Consider the following 27,082-nt stretch of genomic DNA (forward strand, 5'->3'; position numbering starts at 1 on the left):
CCTGCCGAGTCAGTTCGAATAAAATCCTCGAGCTTTCGATGGCCATCTCCGCCAGGAGCTCACTGACTGCCGGGGCTGATTACACAGGCATGATGACATCATCAGCAGCCAGTCAGATCCAATGTGGCGTGACCCGGGCAGCTAGCGGAGCTATTGCCCTTGGCAGCACCGGTGACGTCAGGTGTGGCCAGGGGCAGGCGCCACGTTTGAACTACCGCTGCGGCGTCGCGCATCTGTCTCTGCTTTCTTTCGATGTCCAACGTCCGTCTCCATGCCCTGCTGAGTGTGTATCCCTGGTCTCTATTGAAATTGTTGTTATTTAAACGAATCTCGGCCGCTTCCTTTATAACGGAGTCCCAATATGTAGACGCAAGAGCCAACACTTCTGTATTTTAGAACTGTATTTTATGTTCGTTTTCTAGGCAATGCTCCGCTATGGCCGATTTGCCAAGCTCCCTTTGTTTTATATGTCGCTTGAGCTCAGTACAACTCTCCGCAACCGTGCGAATTGTTTGTCCGAAATACATGCTGCCACATTCACAGGGTACACCATACACGTCGGACACTCGAAGAGCAATGTCGTCTTTAACAAGCCGCAACATATCTCGTATCTTGGGGACGAGCCGTTCTATTGATTCACCAGATGTCTTTCGTTGGCGGCGCGTGAAGCGTTTGCGATGTCTCTTTTGATGTATCCATTTTCCCCGTAAACACGTTTTAAGTTTTGCAATTCAGACTGCAGGTGGTCGTCGTCAGAGATAATCTTGGCTCTATGAACCAACTTGTTCAGGACCGCATTCTTGTATACAGGGCGGTGGAAACTATTGGCGTTCAAGTGCCGGTGAATGTGTGTTGGTTTCCGGTACACGGAATGACCAAGCTGGCCTTCTGCCTTCCGCTCAACCAAAACATCCAAGAATGGTAGCTCCATCTCGACAGTAAATTTAATGTTGGGGTGGACACAATTCATATGATCGACGAACTACTATCGTTTTATTCATTCATGCCGTCGCGAAAGACTCCGAGTACACGTACAGGGTGGTCATAAATTAGCTTTCGCTACTCGAGAGCTCCTCCCCCCCAATGAAAAACAAATGCTCGTAGGACAATGAAACTTCGTGGAAGCGTTTATAAGGTGAGAAATAACGAATCAACCAACGAAAGAAATACATTTTAATTTCTACATGAGAAGGTAACATTTGTTAACTGCGTGCCATGTTTACGTTTCAGATTAGAAACGCTTCTCAATGCGACGACCATCTGCATCCTCGACGGCTTGGAACCGCACAAGAGATAGTATTTCACAACTGTTCGCAGGACCTTGCGAATGGTGGACCATGGAATGTTCAGCTGTCGTGGCACAGCTTGTGTACTGCTTGAAGGTCGTACATTGCGCCTAGTATTTTCAGCCATGACAACAGAAACGTCAACAATTTTCTCGCAAGCGGCCGTCGGCCCCTCCCGAGGGGAGTCCAGAATTAGGCAGTTAATTTGAACTTTCGAAACATGTTCTCCAACGCCGGCGCTGAAAGATGACCATTCCGCATTCCTTCAATGCGTCGATACTCGCCAAGAGCAGCAGAACTATTGCTGTTGGTTTGTTGAAATGGGTTCATGAGTGAAGCCCTGGTCGCCTCGTCCAGACTAATGCTGACTGACTGGGGCTGTGGTGCACACTGATGCTCGTGTTTCAGCCCTACGCCGCCGTATCAGTACCGGCGCCTAAAGGCAAGTCATGACACTAACACTGCTAACAACGCAAATCCTGTCTCGCACAGTCAGAACATCATTCTTCTAAAGTTCTGTACCCATACGGTAAATAGTTTTCCATTTACATTGGCGCAAGTAGTGAAGGTTTAATTATAATCACGTTGTACATTGTGAGTAAGGCAATCATCAGAAATCCGAGGCGATACACAAGTTTACGGATGGGCCATGAGCCTGTGAGATATTTATTACATTTCGATTTAAAATTCCATCCTTATAAAATACTGGTGGTTCAGACCATCGAAGACGGGTAGAGAATATTTCACGGCGTATATGCAAGTGATGTTCGAGAACGAAGAGCTAGCGTCAAATGTTTGTCAAATACTGAGTACAACAGACCTCTTGTAGAAGGGTTAACTCGGAGAAGAAGAAGAAGAAGAAGAAGAAGAAGAAGAAGGATGGTGTAAAAGGCACTGCCCCTGGAAATTATGAGAAATATATTTCCTGCACGCCTCATTTGTCGTTTCGGTGATGGGCCGCGGCCATCAAGATCACCAGCTCTGTTCCGCTTGGGACTTTTCCCCGCGGTGGTAACTGAAAGCGCGTGTTTATATTAAGACACCAGAAATTTTAAGATTAGAATGTTGCCATTAAACAAGAGTGGTTTTGATTGGATAATACCTGTTGGTCCGACTTACAGAGAGCTGAAAATTGGATTGGAAAGGATCACGGGCAATGGCGCAGTGTTTCTTAAGCAACCATGTAATCCAAACATAAGTGGTTAACCATTGGTTTTGTGCAAATAACAGTTTTTCCTTAAGTATTAATGTACCACAGTTCTGGTGCAATTTTAAGGAAAGAATACAGAACATATTACTTTTATTAAAATTTTGAATACTACTTTAATTAAAATTTCGTAAAAATCGATAGACTAATTTCGTAGTCAGTTAAAAAAGAATTCCACTGGCATCATTATGATACTGAGATCCTGGAGAACTGTCTTCCCGCTTTCTGTACAGTTATAATTTGTCATTAAATTATTTAAGAGACTAACTAGTAGCGCGACTGATTTTAAAAGATTTTTGCTTTTCGGAGACGCCAGAAACGGTTTCCGTTTAAAAGTGGCGTGAGGTCCCCCAACAGACAGGCCTCCGCAGGCAGCCAGTCTATTTTTTTTCTACCAGCCGAGGAAAGCGTGCCCCCCCCCCCCCCTTTCCCCGCAGTCCTTAGAGAAAGAAACAAGAGTGCACCCAGTTACGACGCGGAAGTTCTGTTGATAGGCGGAAGAAATTGTGTTAAATGGAAATTAGTGCAGTACTGGACAGGAAACTTCGGCTTTCCGAAGTAGCAGTTGTAGCTAAAAACGATCGTCGGAACTAAATGAGAATGGTTTCCGATATCTCACCACTGCTCCGCTGGGTGCTGTTCTAGATGATGGACGCCAGGCTTTGGCCACCACATGGGAAACCTTAGCACAGGAATCTTCGTGAGGTACTGGTTACCAGCTTCCGTTACCCTCATAAATCTGTCTGCGCCATCTTTATGCGACAATCATTACATTGCTCTTGTGGCTAGAAATTGCAATACTGAGAATTACTTTCAATTACACATTGTTTATATTACTGAACAGTAGGAGACTGCCTATCCAACAACTTCCAGGGACATCTAAAACTTCATTTTTAGTATTTCATATATACTTATCAGTCAGAACATAATGACCACCTACGTAATAGCCGGTATGCCCACCTTTGACGCCGATAACAGCGGCGACGCATCGTACCATGGAAGCAGTGAGGACTTGGTAGTTCACTGGAGGGAGTTAGCACCTCATCTGCACGCCAAGTCACCTAATTTCCGTGCTTTCACGTTCAATCATATCCCACAAGTGTTCGATTGGGTTCAGATGTGGTAAGCTGAGGGGCCAGCACATCAGTTTGAACACTCCACTGTGTTCCTCGAACCACTCCATCACACTCCCGCCCTTGTGACGTGCCGCATTATCTTGTTGAAGAATGCCGTTTCTATCGGGAAACATGATCGTCATGAAGGTGTGTACATGATCTGGAATCAGTGTACGATACTCCTTGGCCGTCATGGTGCCTTGCACAAGCTCAACTTGTCCCTCGGATGCCCACGTGAATGTTCCCCAGAGCACAATGGATCCCCCGCCAGCTTGTCTCCGTTCCGCAGTTCAGGTGTAAAGGAACTGTTCCCTGGAAGACGACGGATTCGCGTCCTCCCATCGGCATGATGAAGAAGGTATCGGGATTCATAGATTATGCAACGCTCTGCCACTGCGCCAGCCTCTAGTGCGGATGTTCACGTGCCCATTTCAGTCGTAGTTGCCGATGCGGCGGTGTTAACATTAGCACTAGCATGGTTCGCTGGCTGCGGAGGCCCATCGTTACGAATGATCGATGCCCTGTGTGTTCACACACACTTGTACTCCGCCCAGAATTAAAGTCTGATGTTAGTTGCGGCACAGTTCGCAGCCTGCCCTGTTATCACAATCTAGCCTCGACCAAACTCAGATAGATCGCGCTTATTTCCCTTTCTACTTAAACCTGACTAACATAAGGACATCACACACATCCATGCCCGAGGCAGAATTCGAACCTGCGACCGTACTCGCAGCGCGGTTTCGGACTGAAGCGCCTAGAACCGCTCGGCCACAGGGGCCAGCCCCCTTTCTACAAACGGACAACACGCTCACTGGTACTAAAAGCACCGTGCGAGTATGTGACTAGCAGTCATTCCTGATCAGATGACGCTGCTATCGCCTGGTCGAGTTTACATCGTTAGTAGGTCTGTGGTCATAAAGTTCTGGCTGATCAGTGTAATTATTGACCGAATATAGAAGTTTTAAATGCCGTCATAATTCAACGATTAAGAGTTAAACTCACGTTAAAGGTCTAATACGATAACTCAAATGTTAAAGTTAGAAACAGTGTAGATATCTTGCGGCATCGTAACTCATGGCGCGCAAATTATCCAGACTACATACCTTCATTTCAGAATGAAAGCACTTGGCGACTGCCAATAAACTTAACATATAATTTCAAATATTTTCGAAACTCTTTTTCGGTGACACCACCCACAAGATGATGAAAGGGAAACAACATATCGCTCAAGTCATTTGTAAAGCAGTCAGACGTTTGCAGTTGATTTATGCATGGGAGTTGAATTCTTAAAGGAATTGGCTACCGGATTACTGGTCACACTCTAACCGCAAAACAATTCAGATGCACAGGACATAGCAGTTGTCATTAGTGTCCACATGTTAAGCTACCAACTGTGAAGCGCATGAAGTGGTACCTGCTTATCTGCCAGAAACTACCATTGTCATACCTTAGCAAACAGTCTGACCGATAAACCGAGAAAATTCAGGTCTTATGTAAAATCGCTAAGAGGGTCAGGTTCCCATCCAGCCACTCGGTGACCAGTTCGGTGTGACAGTAGAAATAGCAAAATGATAACCGAAATATTAAATTTCGTGTTTAACAAATCGTTCACGCCTGAGAATTGTACAAACATGCCGCCGTTTGACCATCGAACGGACTTCCGTAAGGACGACGTAGTAATAGTCGTCCCTGACGTAGAGAAACAACAGAAATAGTTGAAAAAAATAAGTCGCTAGGTTTGTATCCCGCCTGGGAGGCGGCGCGTGGGTAAGGAACAGGAGAAGTTACTAATCTCTCGGTACTGCAGATACTGTTAAAGCACCTTTACTAGTGGATAAACATATGCAAACATATTACATAACTTGCAAGGTGGTGGGAAGTTAAAGCGAAGTGTAATGGCTGTCAGCACCTGATGAAATGAGGAGAATCTGTAGCGGAGCTCTTAGAGCTCCCCAGCGCCGGCTAGAGGGCGCTGTCGTCGGTGTCTGTCGTAGTGCCAACCTAAGCAGTGGAATCGTAGCTATCGATACCACAGCTAGATCCGGATCGAATGTCAGTTCGGTTTCACAAAGAGTACGGTACGGCATTGCTTCATTAATTAGCTTGCATTTATCGCGACTCTCTCGCCCAGCGTAAAGCCCCTAACCACTAGAAAAGAGCGCGGTTGACTCTTCTGCATAAGAAGTGTAAAGGAACGAACTGATAAAATCGCAGACCAATATCCGTAACAACGGGTTTCGGCAGAGTTATTGAACATATTCTAATTTCGAATACAGTAAATTTCCCAGAGACGGAAAAGCTACTGTCCACGAATCAGCAAGGGTTCAGAAAGCATCGCTCGTCTCAGACTCAGCTTGCCCTTCTTTCACATAATATCCCGCGAACTGTGGATAAAGGGCAACAGGCAAATTCCGTATTCCTAGATTTTCGAAAAGCGTTTCACACGGTGCCACTGTGCTCACCGTTAACGAAGGTACGAGCATACGGAATAGATTCCCAAATATCTGAGCGCCTCGAAGACTTATTAAGTAACATAACTCAATATGTTGTCCACGAGTAGTTATTAGAGACAATGGTATTGTCAGCAGCGCACCAGAGAAGTGTAACAGGATCGTTAATATTTTCTATATACATAAATGATACGGCGGACAGGGTAAGTAGCAGTCTCCAGTTGTTTGCTGATGATGCTGTAATGTACGGGAAAGTGTCGCCGTTAAGCGGGTGTAGGAGGATACGTGGTGATTTACACGTTAGATAAAATTTCCAGCTGATGTGATGATCGGCAGCTACCTCTAAATGTAGAAAAATGTAAGTCAGTGCAGATGAATAGGGAAAACTGATCGATAATGTTCGAATACAATATTATTTGTGTTTTACTTGAAAGACTCACGTCGATTAAATATCTAGGCGTATAGTTGCAATGCGATATGAAATGGAACGAGCATAAAAGAATTGTAGTACGGAATGTGAGTGGTCTACTTTAGTATATTAGGAGAATTTTAGAAGAGTGTGGTTCATCTGTAAGGGACACTAATGCGACCCATTCTTAAATACTGCATCAGGTTGGATTAAAGGAAGACATCGAATCAATTCAGATATAGGCTTCTAGAGTTGTTACCGGTAGTTTCGAACAACAAGTAGTTGTTGCGGAGAAGCTGCTGGAACTCAAATGGGAATCCCCGGAGCGAAGACGGCGATATTTCCAAGGAACACTATTGAAAAAATTTAGAGAACTAGCACTTGAAGCTGACTGCACAATGATTGTAGTGCCGCCAAAGTACGTTTCGTGCAAGGAGCACCAAGATAATAGAAATTAGAGCTCATACGAACGCTTATAGATGGTCGTTTCTCCCTCGCCCTATTTTCGAAATGGAACAAAAAAAGAAATGACTCGTAGTAGTACAAGGTATCCTCTGCCACGTATCATACGTTGGCTTGCAGAGTATGAAGGCTGATGTAGATGTAGATATTCCAGGACGCAAGCAGAATCGACAGCCCATTTGTCTGCTTTCGTGGCACGTTAGCTCTGATCGCAGAGGCGAGATAAACGAACATTGAGCAAGTGTCAAACACAGCAGCAGCGAATTGCCACATCCGGAGTTCCCTTATCGGCTTCTAATCTGTCGATGTATGACGGACGAGCGATCACGTGCAACACTATCACTCACATTTCTCTTCGACAAACGTCTTAGCTTCCAGAAACACACATCACAAAATAGCAGCTAAAGAAAATTCTGCGATATCTGCTTTATGTGTGACAAATTCATAGTACCAAAACGGAAAAAACCCCATGTACTTCACAGATCCATAGCTTTGTTGTTGTTGTTGTTGTTGTTGTTGTTCCCCTGCTGCTGCTGCTGCCGCCGCCGCTGTTTCTTCAGTCCAACGAATTGTTTGATGCTGCTCTCCGGGCCTGTTTATCCTGTGCAACTCTGTTCGTATCTGCATAAATACTGCAACCTACATCCACTTGAAACCCTCACTAGTAAAGTCTTGGTATCCCTCTACAGTTCTGAGCCCCCACACTACCCTTTAGTACCAGATTTACTAGGTATTCCTTGATGTCTGTGGGTGTGTCCCATAAAGCCTTCCTCTCTCTTTTAGTCCAAGGGGTACCACAAATTTCTTTTCTCCATAATTCCAATCAGTACCTCCTCATTACGTGATCTTACCATCTAAATTTCAGCACTGTTCTGCAGCCCCACATTTCAAAAACTTCTGTTCTCTTGCTGTCTTAACTGTTTATAGTTCTCGTTTCACTTCAGGGCTATACTCCACCTTCAGAAATGATTTTCCGACGCTTCAGTTTATGTACGATGTTAACAGATTTGTTTTTCAGAAACGTTTTTCTCGCTATTGCCAACTTTAACTCTCTTACCTTTTCCTCCTTTGTTTCCTTTACTGCTTGATGAATATATAGATTGAATAATACAAACCGTATGTTACAACGCTATCTCACTGCCTTCCTACCTATTGTTCCCCTTTCATGTCGTCCTACCCGTGGAATTGCAGGCTGATCTCTGTACTAACTTGTCCAGCAATCAAACTGCAATTCTACGAGCACTGTACAGAAATCAGACTGCAGTCCTACGAGTCGATGGACATGAAAGGGAAACAATAGCTGAAAAGGTAGTAAGACAGCGTTGTCTCATACTCTTATTCAATCTGCACATTTTACTCACTGTATATTATCCCTGCTGTCTTCAGAATTTCAAAGACTGTCAGTCAGTCATTGTTGTTAAAAGCTTTCTAGGGTCTAACAATACTATATACGTAGTTTTTCCTTCCTTCACCGTATCCTTTAGTATAAATCGTTTGGTTAGTATTGCATCACGCGTTCCTCTATTTATCCGGTATCCAAACTGGACTCTACTCCGAGCGGGCTTCTGTCAAGAGTTTTCATTCTTTCTGTAAATAATGAAATGAGTAATGCTATATGTCTATGGTATAGGGGGAACATACTTCGCCTAGATAGACTAACGAATTCAAAAATGTCTGAAAAGAAGAAACTGTGAACAATGTTAAATGCTCCGTGGTTTATTAGTAACTCCTCAATCCATAATCCTAATTCAGAAGACGTTCGCATGATTTTCACAGCAAGCTGCTTTACTCGGCCAAAACAGGAGTTAGCCACTTATCCACATATGACGGTCTCAGGAATAAAAGACCATGGTTGAAATTGTTAGCACTACAATAATGTTTTTCTCAGTGCGACGAATCGCGAGGAGCGAGAGACCCTCGGCGGTTGTGTTTCTCCTGTCACTGCTTGCCTAAGTCGCTTCCGATGACTCAGCCCTGAGTGGTCACCGATTACCGACTCTAGTCTTACGATTTGTTTGTTGGCTAGTCTTTTTATTTCTTTCTATTACTTTTATTTATTTGTTAGCTTCTTAAACTGTCTACATGCGTATGTTATTACGGTTTTCTAAATTTACCTTAATTGTTTTTCAGCAACACATATTGTCACTCAGCCACTTCCCCCTTAAAAAATAAATTGTATGTTCTTTTATTTACCTACTTTTGATGTATTTAATTTTGTGCAATAAAAAGTTCTAATTCGGTTTAGTTCCAAAATAGTTGTGTACTTAATTGAAGGTTTTTGCTCAATTGTACATGCATATTTAATTGGCCGCGGACAACAACGCCGTTCAGATTATGATTCTACCGGCAGAGTGACCTGGTTACACAGTACCGGAGGATTTCCAATAACAAGAAAGGAAGATAATGTACCCAAGGATATTGCCAGATGGGAAACAGCTGGTACTTATTGTGATCTCTACCATTATTAGGAAAAATTCACAGATGCAATCAGAGGAAGGCAACTACCGTTCTCTGGCCATCTGAACAGAATGGACTTTCATAGACTGTCTTGTAAGATATTCAAAGTACTCTACAATGGCAAAGCACTGGATCACTGTGGATCAAGTAAATAGGATCCTTGCAGAACGTCGTATTAGGTAAGATTTAATAGCTAACAGGGGTGATACTCATTTAGCTGTTGAGACCAGACCCGTCTCAACATCGGTTATAGAAACTTACTACAATGAAATCAGGAAATGCTCCGTGGAACGCAAGACAGAGTTCTGCAGGAAAGTGAAGGAACACTGTGCCAATTTTCTCAAGGCACTAACAAGAAAATAGCTACTAACAAGAAAACACCAGAATGAGAGACAGCAGAACAGCAAAAACACAAGCACTGTGGTTCACAGGTAGCCCAAATTAGTTAGGGAGGGGAAAAAAAGAGAGAGGTCATTCTCTGATTGGTTGTTGCTATTGTAGCACTCCCGTAAAGCACTAGTTGTTAAACACTTTGTTGACTACAAACGGTGGAAGCTGATACTCGGGGTTTCCCAGCCAACAATGCAGTGCAACTCTGTTGTCTTTAGTAGGCGCCGTGTTGTAGTGAGTCGCTGTCGGTATTGGTGTAGATAAGCGTACCTTGGGGATGGCTCCTGGTGCAGCGGTAGCGGTGGCGGCCGTGTAGCAGGTGAGGCACCGGCTGCCTGTATCGGAGTAAGTGAAGAGAGGGGCCCGGCGGAGCTTGGAGGCCATGGCGGCGGTACAGCTGGTGTGGAGCGATGGTCCGTGGGTAAGCGTGAACGCGAGACTGGGGCCGCGGAACCGCTCTCTGCCAACAGCTGGTACGGGAGGTGGGGAAGGGGGGGGGGGGTGGATAGGGGCCCCTCCTCCTGCTCGCCTAGCGGGCCGCAGACGCCTCGTCTTGCCCCAGGCGCCCATCACCTGCTGCCACAGCGCAACGCATCGTCCTAGACTCGCCGCGCCACATCCTGCCGTCTGTCTCCGATGGGGGCATTGTACTGTGACTCGTGCCGGGATTGGTACTAGTATGGTAAAGTGCGATCCTGGAAACCGTCAAGGCCAGGGTCCGGATCCCGGTCAGACGACGAGTTTTTCAGTCTGCCTTCACGCTAGGACTCACCTCTCAATGATGTGAAGATACGCCAGGAAAGACATACGGTTCGGATTCCACGTCAAATTGTAGGTCCCTCTCCTCGTACTGGATTACACGGGGAGGTTAAGGGCCGAAGGACACCGAAGTGGAGTACGGTTGAAAGAAAGATCTCTGCATGCTGCGAGCTGAACACCCCTCTTGGAGGACTCCCAGTCAAGTGTGCCAAACGAATTTACTTCAAAGGGAGGTTTACTATCATCGGCCCGAAAAAAGCATGTTATTTGAGAATTTCTCGGGATGTGTTATAGATTTCAATGTCACATTTATTCAAATTGTTTATTGATATTTGCTCTACAAACTGGAATTTTTTCGACCGGAAATGTCGAAGAGCAAAGGCGCAAGTGCCGTCGGAACGAAACGAAATTACGATGTAGACTTCCACGTGCGCTATGTTACAGGTCAGCTGGCTCCTCTGAAATGAAAATTGAGTTCACGGTAGCCAAGTATATAAGATGATTTAGAAGTTGTACCTCGCTAAAATTATTAGGACCATAGGAAACAAAATGGCGGCCATTTGAAGAAAAAATAGTGTTTCTTCCATCGGTTTTTCTTCATCGGCCAAGTAAAAATATTTATAATTGATGGATCGGAATAAAAGTGGTACAACTACTAGACAATTTACTTAGCTTCGTCAGAAACAAAGAATCATGCAAATCGGTTCAGTAGATTTGAAGTTAAGGCGCGATAAAGAAAACGCCATTTCGAAAAAAAAAAAACGCGTTTGAAGTTTTTACTACATATACATGCAATATTACGCAACTTACGTTCAATTTGATATTCCAGGTCCATAAGCTGGTTCTTCCTCTTCCTCATAGAGGGCGTACTGCTCGATCTGGGCCATCCTGCGCTGCTCCAGAGCCTCTCGTACGGCCGGTGACAAGCGGTTTTCGGCCGCTTGAATCCGGTGGTCGTCCGAATGCTAGGCGAACAGCGTCCCAGGGTGACGTCCATCGTTGTCGTGGTCTTTAGAATTGCTGAATAGCCTTCGTTGAAGTAGCTCAGCCGGCCGGGGTGGCTGAGCGGTTCTAGGCACTACAGTCTGGAACCGCGCGACCGCTACGGTCGCAGGTTCGAATCCTGCCTCGGGATTGGATGTGTGTGACGTCCTTAGGTTAGTTAGGTTTAAGTAGTTCTAAGTCTAGGGTACTGATGACCTCAGATGTTAAGTCCCATAGTGCTCAGAGCCATTTGAGCCATTTGAAGCAGCTCACTGCCAGGAAAGTCGCAATCTCCACAATCTTCTCACCAGAATGCAAATGCTTGGGGGCTAAGTTCCAAACACACGCGTTCAAATTTTCATTTGAATTTTGTGTGTTTCCTCCCAAGCACCGGTACAGTAACTCGTCCCCCGAAAGGAAAAAAAACTGGTGCGTGAAAAAGGCCGATTGCAGGAAGGTGCATTTTTTTTTCTTCATCCGCGAATAACAAATATTTCCGTTCTGTATTCGGAAAAACCTTTTCAGGAGTGGATTCTAAACACTTTTATGGATCCAAAAATGCAATTAAAAAAATCTATTTTTTGAGCCAAAAGATAGTAAACCTCCCCTTAAACCATTGGCTTATATAGCCGGCTCACAGAAGGTTGCAGGATTCGAGTGCGATATTACATTGTCGGCTCTGAGACCAGTAGAGCAGTTACAGCTTCTTCTTAGTGTTTGTTCTCCTCTGTCAATAGATGGCATGTCATGTTGTAAACCATTGGAAATCTGAGAAATCAATCTATTTAACACACTTTATTTCTTTCGATATTTTGCGAATTATAAGCAATCGTTTTCAGGTTTTGTTAGGTTTATCCCGCTAATCCCATTAAGAAAACACCCTCCAGGAAATGCGTAATGTGCAAAGTAAGTAAGAAGAAAAGTTATAAATGGTATTAGTATGAGAAATGTCGGGTGGCGCTGCTCATACCTCAATTTTTTCAGGTACACCACACCGGGAAAAACTTCTGAAACAGTATTTTCTGCACTGCTCAGCGCGTCAATAAATAATAAGAATAGGTTTATAAAGAACTCCTATAACAAAATTTTTGAGAAAAGTGTGTACGACAAAATATACAGATTTTTTAAAATTTAAATAGTAAATATAGGATCGTCTATAGGGAAACATGTTGTAAGTCAATGATTAATAAGACCGGTGAGCAGCCTTCTGTTTCAACGGCAATTTTAATGATGCAATAAACAAGGCAGCAGAAGACTACTTGGAAGAGTGAGTGAAGGTAATGGATCGTGTATTGAAAAAAAAGACAATAAGAAGAACATCTACAAACTAAAAGAAAGTGTAATGGATGTAGTCGAGCTATATCAAGTCACGCTGAGGGAATTAGATTAAGAACTGAGACGCTAAAAGTAGCAGTGAGTTTTGCTATTTGGGCAGCTAAATAACTAACGACGCCGAGGTAGAGAGGATGCAAAATGCAGACGGCCTATAGTTAGGAAAGAATTTCTGACTACGAGGAATTTCGTAACATCTAATATAAAGCTGAAGTGATGGTTACATGGAATAACTAATGATGAAGTACTGAATAAAATTGGTAAAAACTGAAATCTATGGCAGAAACTGACCAAAAGGATGGTTCAAACGAGAGGGTACGTTCTGAGGCATCGAAGAATATTCAGTTCGATAATGCACGAACGTGTGGTGAATAGGTGCATGTGTGCGAGAATGGCATTGGGAGATCAATGGATAATCACAGTAAGCAGGTTCATATGGATGTAAGTTGCAATACTCATCTAGAGATTAAGAGGCTTATATAACATAGAGTAGCATGGAGAGCTGCATCAGACTAGTCCCTACTGAAAACAACAGCAATATAATAATAATAATAATAATAATAATAAGCCCAGATGGTTTTGAAGAAATTTCTCCACGTATTATGGAGTTACGTTGAAACCTGCATGTATGCATTTAAGTATGCATACTTAATTATATAGGTAGACTTTTGCTTAGATATATGCATTATCTTCACTTATCCATACATAAGGCAAGTTGGCAATGACTACATCAAATGAGAAATTTTTTTTCATTCTTGTTTGCCTCGTTGCAGTTCCTCAATGGTCACACTGATTTTTTTCTGTCGTACATCTGTAATTGACATGCATAAGCTTTCTAACGCTGTGTTTTCCTCTTTCGCAGGTGAGTACAGCTGCCGATGTTCAAGAGAGCGCCGCTAGCGTCGTAAGTAGCTCAGTGCATGCAGACGTAGCTCTTTGCTTGCCGCCCGCTCTCAGTATGTGAGACATTTTCAGGGGCTCTACACACGTCACAGTTTCTGCTGGAGAGGCTATGTGCAAAGGATAAAAAAAGAAACTTTAATCGTAGTCTTATTTAGTTCGCCCCAAAAGTAAATTATCTGCTCGACCTTTAGACACAAACTTAACTTCCATTAGAACTTAAATTTATCGTGTGGTGACCTCATGAAGCGAGGGGTGTACTAATGCCATTCTAATCTCTGTCAGTATGGATTCTAACGATATTGCAGTGCCTGTTGTAAGTAGGCTGTTCAGGTTTTTATGTTGGTAACGCAACGTAGCGCTCTATATGAAAATCACTGACTGTGCTGTGTGCAGTCTGTCGCTGGTTTGCATTGTTGGAATTTGCTATTGTAGTGTTGGGCAGTTGGCTGTTAACAGCACGTAGCGTTGCGCAGTTGGAGGTGAGCCGCCAGCAGTGGTGGATGTGGGGAGTGAGATAGCGGAGTTTTGAGAGCGGATGATCTGGACGTGTGTCCATCAGAGAGAGTAAATTTGTAAGACTGGATATCATGAACTGGTACATATTATGACTTTTGAGCACTATTAAGGTAAATACATTGTTTGTTCTCTATCAAAATCTTTCATTTACTAACTGTGCCTATCAGTAGTCAGTGCCTTCAGTAGTTAGAATCTTTTACTTAGCTGGCAGTATGGGCGCTCGCTGTATTGCAGTAATTCGAGTAACGAAGATTTTTGTGAGGTGAGTGATTCATGAAAGGTATAGGTTATTGTTAGTCAGGGCCATTCTTTTGTAGGAATTATTGAAAGTCAGATTGCGTTGCGCTAAAAATATTGTGTGTCAGTTTACTGTTGACCAGAATAAGTAAAGAGCGAAATGTCTGCTCAGCTGTTTGAAAATCAAATAATGTAAGAGGTTTACCAGCACAGTAATTCATTTATAATTTTGCTAAGAGGACGTTTCGTATGTCGACCCTTAGCCGACGATACCTCACTGGAGTCTTCTGATTTTTTCTTGTAGTTTGTGTAATTAGTGTAGCTATTGTTTATTGCTAGCGCGTAATAGTAGAGAGAATCTCCTTTGTAGTTGCAGTCTTTCATTGTTGTACATTAAAACAGTTGTGGCATGCATGTAGATTTGCACCAAGTATTTCGTAGATGCGATTGCAATTAACTAGATATTATTTTCAGTACTATGTTAATGTGTTTTCTTATTTTTTTTTCTTCAGATTGTGCTTTTCTTGTTATCGTGTGAAATACGTGATAATTATGGCGTGTGAAAAACGTAACACTAGGCTCCAAAGTAAACTGAGAAATGACAGTGAAGACGAAAGCAGTGTGTTAGCGTCACCATGTAATGAATTCACTAACGTTCAAAGTAGTAATTTGGTAATTGTGCATAGGGAAATGGAGCGGGCGGCAAATAATGGTGTAGACAGTGAAACAATTAGTGAACAGGGAAGGATTATCGATCGATCGGTCGGCAACAGCTCGCCTCAGTAATCCGAAATGACAGGACACAATCTTGCAAATACTGTAGATTCAGGTTTTGGGCCCTCACCGTTTTCTCAAATAAGTCAAGACACATTTTCTCCTTTTCAAAATGCGAATATTGCTGGTTCAAATGCTCTGCAGAATAGCACTGTGGAACATGTTGCAGACACCAGTGCATTGTTATTACAATTAATGAAACAAATGGCACAAAAGCTTCAAAAGTTAGAGACAATGGAACAAAATCAGAGACAAACACAGCAACAGCTTCAAAAGTTAGACTCAATGGAACAAACGCTTGAACAAACACGTGAAGGTTTAACTCTGAGTTACTTAAAATCGAATCGAAATGTCAGAAAGTCTGTAATGACGTAAAAAAAATTGTGAGCATTTTCAACCTATTTTTTCGCGTGGTGATAATGCATTTCAGAATCACGAAGCAGCCATAAAAGAATTGCAAACTATTGTTCATGAAAATCACGATACCTTGCAAGCTAAAATTGACTATGTTGCATCTACCGATTCGGTTCCGCAACTTGCAAAAACTCAGGAAAACTTAAAGGACCCAGTAGATACGATTTCAACACAATTGGACACTCTGAAACTTGGTTCAGAAAAACACATTGAGGAAATAAGTTCACTATCGGAGAAAGTAGCCGAACTTTCGGATCAGTTCACTAACTTATCTACAAAGGTAGATGATGATATGAATGACACAAGACCCGTAGCCTTCACTAACACAGAAGACTATGAGCAAATTAGAAAATTCAAACAAAATCAAAATCAAATCAATACACAGTACAAAAGAGAAATCCGGGAAGTACAAGATCAGTTGATGCAGGTAATACAAGAATTACATGTTTCAGAGGACACTCGCGCTCCAATACGGGAAGAGGGACATAGAAATACGGAACAGCCACAAAATAATAACACAGGGCACTTCGGAAATTATGAAAGAAATTGGCAAGGTACATCGAATTTTGAGATGGAACCGCCGAAACGAAGTAACAATGACTGATATGCGACTCGGCGATATGATGATTTTGACTATAAGGTGTTCATTACTACACGTAAATTCAAAAAATTTAAGAATTCTGGCAACGACATTCATCCACAAGCATGGCTTCATTAATTCTTTCATTGTTTTCCTCCCAACTGGTCATTAGAGCACAGGTTAGAATTTATTTGTGGCTACTTAGAGAATGAACCAGCTGTAAGGATGCGATCGGTCATTCACGATTGTCACAACGAAGGAGAATTTTATCATGCCTTCCTCTCAGCATACTGGTCTCAAGCTACTCAAGACCGAGTAAAACATAGCATCATAATGATGAAACATTACGAATAATCTGAATTTTCCAGTCTTGTCAAATATTTCGAAGACATATTACATAGGAATCAGTATCTTTCAAACCCATACAGCCTCTCAGAACTCATCCGCATTTGCTTAATCAAATTGCCTGAACATTTACGACATTATTTTGGCAAAGACGACATTGAAGCTTTTCAGGGACTGTTACAAGAATTGGAAATTGACACTGACAATCGCGGAACGCGAAAACAGGAGCACAACGATTACAGGTCACATCCGTCACAATTCCGCGATGACAGAAGTAATAACTGGACAGGACAAGGCTATTCTTACAACGTAAATCGTGACCAAAACAGACACCACCCGTATGACAACCGTTGGCAGAGTAGTAATAGTTACAGGGAAAGCTCACCTTCAAATGGTTCAAATGGCTCTGAGCACTATGGGACTTAACTTCTGAGGTCATCAGTCCCCTAGAACGTAAAACTACTTAAACCTAACTAACCTAAGGACATCACACACATCCATGTCCGAGGCAGGGTTCGAATCCATGCCCGAGGTAGGATTCGAATCCATGCCCGAGGCAGGATTCGAACCTGCGACCGTAGCGGTCACGCGGTTCCAGACTGAAGCGCCTATAACCGCACGGCCACACCGGCCGGCAAAGATCACCTCTCCGCGGTTATAACTATCACAGAGACCATCAGAGAAACAGACAACATGGGAACCAAAATAATTATTATCAAGTGAGACAGGAGAACTTAAGACGCAACGGTCCACCACGCAGTTACGATTTCGGGAGAAATTCTCCACCACATGACCGACAAAAAAGAAACTATGTAAACTACCGACAAAACGACAGACCTGAATTTCATCAGAACTGGCGGGATTCAAACAGGGCAGGGCCCTCTCGAGAAGGTGAATTTGTAGAAGTTAGGTCTCCTAATCCCAATAAAGATGCGCGCCAGCAACGAGACAGACAATGACTCGCTACGCAGGCAGCCACGTGCGCCGGCTGGCTCAGAGAAAAATAACATAGACGCTAACCTTGAGAAAAATTCCAGTATTCTTTACCAACGTATACCACATGATAATTGCGTTGAAGTTGAAACTCTGCGTACTAGGAAGAGTAAAGGATTGTACCACATTTCACACGTAAAACGGTTAATTGAGAGATAATCTGCTTTTTAACTTAGCTATAAAATTTTTCACTAAACGTTACTAGTATTCTTCGTCACGCTTAGAAACTGTTAACATGCAACTATGTTTAACTATCCAGTCAAGACCCTAGGGAACGTATTTAGACAAGTAATTACAAATGCATTGTTATAGTGAACAGAGGATACAGTGTTACTGTGTGTGTACATTCTTGCTTATTAGTTGCACGATTACGTAACGACTATAAGGCTTACATACTTAGAATATATACTGCTAATGAGATTTTAATGCAACATTTTGGTTTACGTGAAAAGCCATTCTTTATTTGAAGTACTTTCTGTGAGATTAAAGATGACTTTGTATTTGGGTTCTTTGACAGCTACACGATTATATCACGACGCTACTAATGTGTGACACAATTTACATTGTTGCTTTTGTGCTGTATCTGTTTTATATCTGCACAGTTTTTCTGAATTCTTCTGGAAAGGGAAACATATTTTAGTAGTAACTTTTGTGGCAAAGCTACAATGAGACAGCCTTTTTCATAGCACAACAATACGTTACAGTATAGTACTTTCTTGATCATGGTAATGTACGTAATAACTATGATATCTATACGCATAGCATTTCACTTTCGTTTATGATTAGGTACGTACATTGACTTCTGCAGAACTTAGCTTACGGAGGACGATAACTACGACACTTCACAGAATTATCTTACAGCAAGACGCACATTTAGCGCTAAAGGACACGTATTTGAGCGATTAATTTTGCACTTAAAACATTTATTTTTTAAAGATTTTTGAATTACAATGATACAAAGTTTTTCTGTGATACATTTCATTCCATTGCTGTAATCTGTAACATCTGAGGGTATAATTACATTAATCCTCAGGGGGGTACACGCTTACTTTGTGTACCATGTGTTTGGCAATCACAAGGAGGACAAATAGTTTACCTTAATAGTGTTCAGAAGTCATATATATATCGGTTCATAACATCCAGTCTTACAAATTATTTACCCTCTCTGATGGACACACGTCCAGAGCATCCGCTCTCAAAACTTCGCCATTTCACTCCCCACTTCCACCACTGCTGGCTGTTCACCTGCAACTGTGCAACGCTACATGCTGTTAACAGCCAACTGCCCAACACTACAATAGAGCGAATATTCCAACAATCCAAATCAGCGACAGACTGCACACAGCACAGTCAGTGATTTTCATATAGAGCGCTACGTGGCGTTACCAACATAAAAACCTAAACAGCCGACTTACACTGTGTTTGTAGGATGTAGGATGCCATGTTCCTTCGGTCATGGATGCATGCAAGCATGTCGGAAGAAACAGGCACTGCTGCGACTACAGCTGTTACAGAATTCAGGAAAAGCGTTCTCAGTTGTGAATGCGGGCAACTCCAGCTATTGAATGGAATGACGTCAGTAAAAATCTGAACCGGACCCAGTTTGACGCTAGCAATCCCGTTAACCATTTCGGCTATCCGTGCAAGCTTCACAGGCAGGCGTCAGCCGTATGTCACTAATCCGCACTCGTACACTTTCTGCAATTCCTGTACAGGGGAGACATTTTTAACCGTATGTTGCTAGCCTGCTATATAAGTACGATATTGCACTGCCTGTGTTCGTAAGAAGTACAATGCACTGTTCATTCGGACATACATGTGTGTTCGTGGTTGCTCATATTCTTTCCTTTATGTAATAAGGGGTTTGTGCGTGCGATTTCGTATTGTATGAAAAGGTCGGAAAGTAATAGAATGTCTAGCGACGTAACGAGAAAACTTTATTTAGGAGTCTCGTTACGGCTCGGCAGTTTCAGTGTTTAACGGCGGGAAATGACAGTGCGCGATTAATCTCATCCACCCATCTTCGAAGTCCAAGCCAGTGTTCCACTCTTAACAATTACGGAAAGAAACAACGATATGCTCTGCGACAATTTTCGGGCTCAGTGAGAGTGATGTAATAAAGATACAGCTTCAAGAAGTTTCATTTCTGATTATTTGGAAGTCTTCTGAGTCTAAATGTCGCGTTCTGGTGGAGGACTTTGTTATTGCATCAAACAGCTGTGAATGTCTCGCCGGCTAGCGGACTGATCGACAGCAGAGAGTATTCCAGATCGGAACAGGCACTCACTCACAAGTTGACCGTACTACTGCCAACAAGAGATTATCCTCGGTCTGCGGGTGCGCAAGTAGCAGCAGCAAACCGCAAAGTGTCGAGTAAGAATGGGAGCAGAAAGCGGCCGAACACAGTCGTGGGCACTTGGAGGTACACAGTAGAGGCCTGCAGATGTGGCATTTTGCTCGATCATAGTCGATCGAGCCCACAGCGGCCCATTCAGTAGCAGCTTTGTGTGGCTGTAGGCTTCTGTTGCTTCTCACATACTCCCACTGCTGACGAAACTACACTCGCATCACTTTAATCATGTAGCAGCCGGATATTCCCGGATGATAGTGTCTATTGATCGTGATATTAATAGAAAATAGCCTCCCTTATGCAATAACGACAATTTGTAAAAATTTGGAGTTTCCCTGAAAAACTATCCAACTACCAATTTTTGTAATGATCGTAATGAAATATCATATTGCTGTTATTTACAACATCATTTGTTTTATTGATTTCAATGTACAAATTTGAACTTGACCACCTAAAAAATGAAAACTCCAACTGGAACAAAATTAGCTCCTAATTATTCCCTGTTGCCGTAATTACAATGAATTGACTCGTTTCGGATTATGAGTTAGCGAGCATTTCGCTCTCATTTAAGTATATGTCCGAAGGAGTCAAATTTCAGAACTTGAGAAACGAACGCTGTCGTTCAGGACCGTGTGCCACAGGGAGCGCAGCTTCGCCACGAGATGGGGAAATTCACAGGCATCTATTGTGCTGAATGAGGCCTAAGCGCTGTAGTGTGCGAGTCAGGACAAACAAACTGCTTGTTGCCAGGGAGACGTAGCATTACTAAATATGGCGGACCAAGATCGGCCACATACGGAAATATTTATGAAAAGTATTTAGTTCTGTTTAATTTAGGGAATGAAGCCACAGTAATTTTCCAGGAAATGCTCAGCTAGGAACGACTTTTCAAGCTCCTCTTGTTTAATATTTCGAACTGTAACTATACGGAGCAGAAAGCAGAAAGCGGAAAGGTGGAAGGGGTACATAGAGAATCTATACAAGGGCGGTGTACTGGAGGCCAATGTTACGGAAATGGAAGAGGACGTAGATGAAGATGAAATGGGAGATATGCTATTCCGTGACAAGTTTGACAGCTCTGAAAGACCTGAGTGAACACAAGACCCCAGGAGTAGACAACATTCCATTAGAACTACTGATAGCCTTGGGAGAGCCAGCCCTGACAAAACTCTACCATCTGGTAAGCAAGATGTATGGCATAGTCAAAATACCCTCAGACTTCAAGAAGAATATAATTATTCCAATTCCAAGAAAGGTAGGTGTTGACAGATGTGAAAATTACCGAACTATCAGTTTAATAAGTCACAACTGCAAAATACTAACACGAATTCTTTACAGACGAGTGAAGAAGCTGGTAAAATGCGACCTTAGTAAAGATCAGTTTGGATTCCGTAGAAATGACTGGAACACGTGAGGCAATACTGACCCTACGACTTATCTTAGAAGATAAATTACGGAAAGGCAAACCCATGTTTCTGGCATTTGTAGACTTAGACAAAGCTTTTCACAGTATTGACTGGAATACTCTCTTTGAAATTCTGAAGGTGGCAGGGGTAAAATACAGATAGTAAAAGGCTATTTACAATTCGTACAGAAAGTAGATGGCAGCTATAAGAGTCGAGGGGCATGAAAGGGAAGCAGTGGTTGGGAATGGAGTGAGACAGGGTTGCAGCCTATCCCCAATGTTATTCAATATGTATATTGAGCAAGCAGTAAAGGAAACAAAAGAAAAATTTGGAATAGAAATTACAGTCCAGGGAGAAGAACTAAAAACATTGTAATTATGTCAGAGACAGCAAAAGACCTGGAAGAGCAGCTGAACGGAATGGACAGTGTCTTGAAAGGAGGATATAAGGCGAGCATCAACAAAAGCAAAACGTGGATAATGGAATGTAGTTGAATTAAATCAGCTGATGCTGAGCGAAATGAAACACTCCACTAGGAGGCGTTGCGGGTCTCCCTCGTCGTTCCCCTACGCTCTGTAACGGAGTATGGGACTTCATCATCATTTGTATAGAGTGTAGCCACGTATGGAAGTGAAACATGGACGATAAATAGTTTGCAGAAGAAGAGAATAGAAGCTTTCGAAATGTGGTGCTACAGAAGAATGCTGAAGATTAGATGGGTACATCACATAACTAATGAGGAGGTTGTGGTGTCACCTCCAGACACCACACTTGCTAGGTGGTAGCCTTTAAATCGGCCGCGGTCCGGTAGTATACGTCGGACCCGCGTGTCGCCACTGTCAGTGATTGCAGACCGAGCGACGCCACACGGCAGGTCTAGAGAGACTTCCTAGCACTCGCCCAGTTGTACAGCCGACTTTGCTAGCGATGGTTCAGTGACTTCTACGCTCTCATTTGCCGAGACGATAGTTAGCATAGCCTTCAGCTACGTTATTTGCTACGACCTAGCAAGGCGCCATGATCAGTTTCTATTGATATTGTAAATCATGTACCGTCAAAAGCGATGTTCGTCATTAATTGATTAAAGTTAAGTATTCCACCAGCTACGTCCGTTTTTCTCAATTCTAATTCCCTTGTCATGTTCCAGAACTCACACCAGCCTGCCTCCTTTAGTAACCCTGTGTTGGCTCTCCTGCCCACCACAACAGAGGTATTTAACAGGATTGGGGAGAAGAGGAGCTTGTGGCACAATTTGACTAGAAGAAGGGATCGGTTGGTAGGACATGTTCTGAGACATCGAGGGATCATCAATTTAGTACTGGAGGGCAGCGTGGAGGGTAAAAATCGTAGAGGGAGACCAAGAGATGAATACACTAAGCAGATTAAGAAGGATGTAGATTGCAGTAGGTACTTCGAGATGAATAAGCTTACACAGGATAGAGTAACATGGAGAGCTGCATCAAACCTGTCTCTGGAATGAAGACAACAACAACAACAACAACAACTGTGTGAATTGTCTGACCTATATAGATGCTGCCGTATTCGGAAGGGATACTATACACGCCAGACACACGAAGTGCTAAGCCATCTTTAACAGGGCGCAACATATCTCGTTTCTTGCGGGCGGGCTGGAACATTGGTCTCAGTCCACGTCTCTGCAGTACTCGTCATGTCGTCCCACCTTATGGCAGGAAAGCAACCGGCTTGGCCTCTTCGATCGATTCACAAGACTTCCTTCTTCACTGGCACCTGAAAGCGTTTGCATCGTCTGTCTTGTTATAACCATTTTCTCTGAAAAGAAGTCTCAAGTGCTGGAATTCAGAGTGCAAGTGGTCCTCGTCAGTAATAACTTTTGCTCTGTGTATTAACCGAGTTCAGGACCACTTTCCTGTACAGTGTGGTGAAAACCAACGGCGTTCAGGTATCGATCAGTGTACGTCGGTTTCCTATACACTGCATGACCAGGCCGGCATCCTACCTTCCGCTCAACTAAAACATCCAAGAACGGTATCTTGCCATCCTTCTCGATCTCGATGGTAACTTTAATGTGGAGATGGACACTGCTCATGTTATCGACGAATTGTTGCAGTATATTTTCACTGTGAGGCTAAATCAGGTAGATGTTATCGACGTACCTTACGAAGCAAGATGGATGCAACGCCGCCGAATTCAGAGCCTGCTGATAAAGTGGTCCAGGACGAAGTTCGCGACTGCCGGAGACACTGGTGAACCCATTGCTGGGCCTTTGTTAAAGTTGTTGCTGATCATTTTAATTTCAGGTGCCTCTTTTATAACGGAATTCCAGTATGAAGATGCATGAACCGAGACTCTCCTACTTTCAAAGGCACAGTTGCAGAGTGCTGTACAGAGCACAAACGGAATATTAAACACAGGGAGCTTGCCAGGTTGCCCACAGGTGAGCATTACCTGGAAATCGGTCACAAAATACAGTTTGAAAAAAAGGAGTGTCTTGGCTTATGCGCCAACATACTGGGACTCGGTTATAAAAGCGTCTGAATGAACACAGACAGAGGCCAGGGGTAAACACTTAGTAGGGAATGGGGACAGGCTTTGGATGCCTAAAGGAGGGGAGGAGGGAGCGACAGTGTGATGTGGCGCCGGGCCCCCTCGCGCCAGCTGACGTCATTCGGTCTCACTGTGGGCCGGTGCCAGAGGGCACAATCGTGGCTACACAAGCGGGAAACCGTGTCCCGTGCAGTCAGTAGTTTTACTCCTGACGACGATGGCGGGGATGGCCATTGAAAACTCGAGAATTGACGCTGTTGAAAACCGAGAAGATTTTATTTGTGTGTCGTATGTGTCGCGCGCTGTGTGGTGGGTGTATATGTGCGAGTGTGGTTGTATGTGAGTATGTCTGTTTGAAATCTGATTGTAAAAGTGGGAGTCAGATGAAAACGAGGCGCATGGAAAAAACGTAAGTGAACTGTTTTTATTTCAAAAGCAATCGACATAAGTGTTAATACGTTTATCGCACTGTGACACAAGTCGGCCAATGCCTTCACTGAAAAATGTTTGCTGTTGTCTACGAAACAATAATTGTACCCATGGTGTACCTCTTTGTCCGAAGCAAATCGACGGACACGAATGTCTTTCTTCAGGAATGCCAAAATGAGCATCTCATGGGGGGGGGGGGGGGGGGGAGGGGGACTTCGGCAGCCTACTCGAAACAAACTTGCAACAAAATACCCCCCAACATGTTTACTACCTTTATCCGTCTCCGTCGTTTTCATTTGGCTGGTACCTACATTACTTTGTTTTAGCTCTCCCTGACTTTGTAGTTTCGGATTTATGTACTATTCATAATTGACAAGCAATTCAATTTAACTTTTTGATACACTGTTTGTTAGGACGGTCTGTGTGGGCACAACTGAAGAAAAATAAATAAAATTAAAAACCTATGAAAATTTGCGGAAACACTCTATTCAGTACTGCACAACAAATAAATTCATACCAACAACGGATGTAGTGATGTGAAGGGAAGTCCCTAAACAGGTTAGAATGTCCCAAATTTTTGAGTATATACACTGATGAAAACTTGAAGTGGAAGAAACACGTTAATTTTCTGCTCTAACAATTAAGTTTATATACTTTTGCTTTTCGTATAATTGGTGATCTCGGGAACTAGAGAATCAGCCTTGTAAACGTTTTTCGCGTATTTTCACTCATTAAAATCTTGTACACTACACCCGGAAAACTGGGGTTGTAAAACGATGACGATGATGGAAGTCTTATATAAGAAAATTGGGTAGCTTATCACTTGGAAATGAAGTGCTGATTGCACAAAATCGAGCAGAAAGGAAATATGCTCTATTCACTTACAGCCATCTTCTAGGTACCTCTTCAAGGATTTAGGTATTTTAATTGCACCAATATACTACAAATCTTCATACAAATAATCTCTCTAGATAAAAGGAATTGTCCTCATTGACTGACTCATCATCATCCATTACAAACCGTTAAGGATAGAAGCATGCCATTTGGGAAGGGCGTTGATCTTGTATTGTAGGTGTCATTTAAGGAGGGATTTTTTGAAATTACACCCCTAAGTGCGTAAAATAGGAGACGAAAAGATTTTTGAAAATATGCTGCTTTGAGAGTTACTTTGAAGCTGCATCTACGAAAATTGATATTGGGTTTCTTGCTCAGAAATAAAGAAATACGTGATTTAGCATTTTTGGAAATTTATCCTGTATGAGGGAGAAATAATGGGTAGAAGTTTTTTTAAAATAAATTGTATTAGAAAACGACTAAAGCATTCTTAAATCTACGCCTATGAAAATTGGTATTTGACTTCTTGGTTAGAAATAAAAAAAAAATACATGTTTTATTATATTTGGAAATTTGATTCCTAAGCGAGTGAAATAGGAGATGAAATTTTTTACGAAAATATTTCGCACTGAAAGAACTTTTCCAGCTAAGTCTACAAAAATATGAATTTGGCTTCTCATTTAAAAATAAAAAATACGCGTGTCAGTTTTTTTGGAAAGTCAACCCCCAAGGGGAATGAAATAAAGGCTGAAAATATTTCATTATGAAAAGCATTTTTAAAGCTAAATCTAAGGAAATTTGTATTTGGCATCTCACTTGGAAAAAAAGGTGTCTCAGTGCTTCTGGAAATCCTACCCCTAAGGAGATGAAATAGGGAATACAATTTCTTATCAAAATATTTCGTTACAATAGAACATTTTTAAATCTAAATCTATGAAAATTGATATTTTACATCTGAAGAAATGTGCCGTTTTATATGGAAATATCACTACAGGCACCCAAAAAGCAGGATTATTAACAAGGACCTCAGACTCTAGCTACCATAATCGTAGTTTGGTCAGAAGTACCTCTGGAAAACAGCGTGCCTGTATGGTTTTAATTAAAGTGAAAAGTTTAGATTATGTTGCAGTTTGTAAACATAAAAAACATAAAAATTCGGTCATAGAAAAACAATACAGTCTATGCGAACGAAGCAGCGGGCGCTAAAATAGTCTGATGATTTGCGGACGATAGTGTTGTCCGTACCTATACCTTCAGAAGGAAAACATTATCACTATTACAGCTGTCAGTGACAGAAAGAAGTTAAGACACATCAACAAAAACATTTGATTACTTATCGAATAACGGTAAAATCTCTGACAGGAAGAAAAACAAGTTTGTAAATCTAACCTTAAGTCATTTAACCTGGACAAATCCTGTTTTAGAGACTATTTACATTTCAGAACTGGTTGTTGGCATGAAGAAATCTAATTTTTAGTGTAACTGCATGAATAGAATAAAACATGTGTTCATTAGTGCTAAAGTTAGAGCGGCACGTCATTAAATAACTTGCAAATGGCCAGCATATAGTCATAGACTGAAGCTAATCATGTATACTGCGCCGTTCCACGCCATTTCAATAAATAAATCGTTCAAATGATCTATGGAACATGTAACCAACCAACCAACTGTCCAACGGTCACAATATTGTCAGTCCCCCCACTAGAACCGAGCTGTAGTTCTTCATCCATAGCATGTCTATAGGTAATATTTTGATTACGATGAGCGAGCTTTCTAGCTACGGCATCGATGACTAACACATTTTAATGTATCTCTTCTCTTGTATACGGCGTATATAATACTCTTGCTCTACTCCTGGGTTATTTTCCCTTCATCCCATAGAGAAATTACTAGTCTTAGTTGGAACTGTACTGACTGTCTTACC

The 27,082-nt window shown here is 42.4% G+C and overlaps 2 protein-coding genes across 6 annotated transcripts in view; one reads left to right on the top strand and one right to left on the bottom strand.

Moving 5' to 3' along the window:
• Positions 1-10,211, bottom strand: part of LOC126277936 (protein phosphatase 1 regulatory subunit 14C) — an 866,863-nt gene extending 856,652 nt beyond the window's left edge. The window contains exon 1 of one of the 2 annotated variants that reach the window (XM_049977519.1): positions 10,047-10,211. In XM_049977519.1, coding sequence (XP_049833476.1) covers positions 10,047-10,160 — 114 coding nt within the window. In that variant the 5' untranslated portion in view covers positions 10,161-10,211. The remainder of the gene's footprint in view (positions 1-10,046) is intronic. The other variant, XM_049977518.1, reaches the window with a different exon arrangement.
• Positions 1-27,082, top strand: part of LOC126277934 (YLP motif-containing protein 1) — a 665,061-nt gene that overhangs the window by 350,156 nt on the left and 287,823 nt on the right. The gene's annotated exons all lie outside the window — the stretch shown is intronic.

Source organism: Schistocerca gregaria, chromosome 6 (assembly GCF_023897955.1).
Source record: "Schistocerca gregaria isolate iqSchGreg1 chromosome 6, iqSchGreg1.2, whole genome shotgun sequence".
Classification (NCBI taxonomy): domain Eukaryota; kingdom Metazoa; phylum Arthropoda; class Insecta; order Orthoptera; family Acrididae; genus Schistocerca; species Schistocerca gregaria.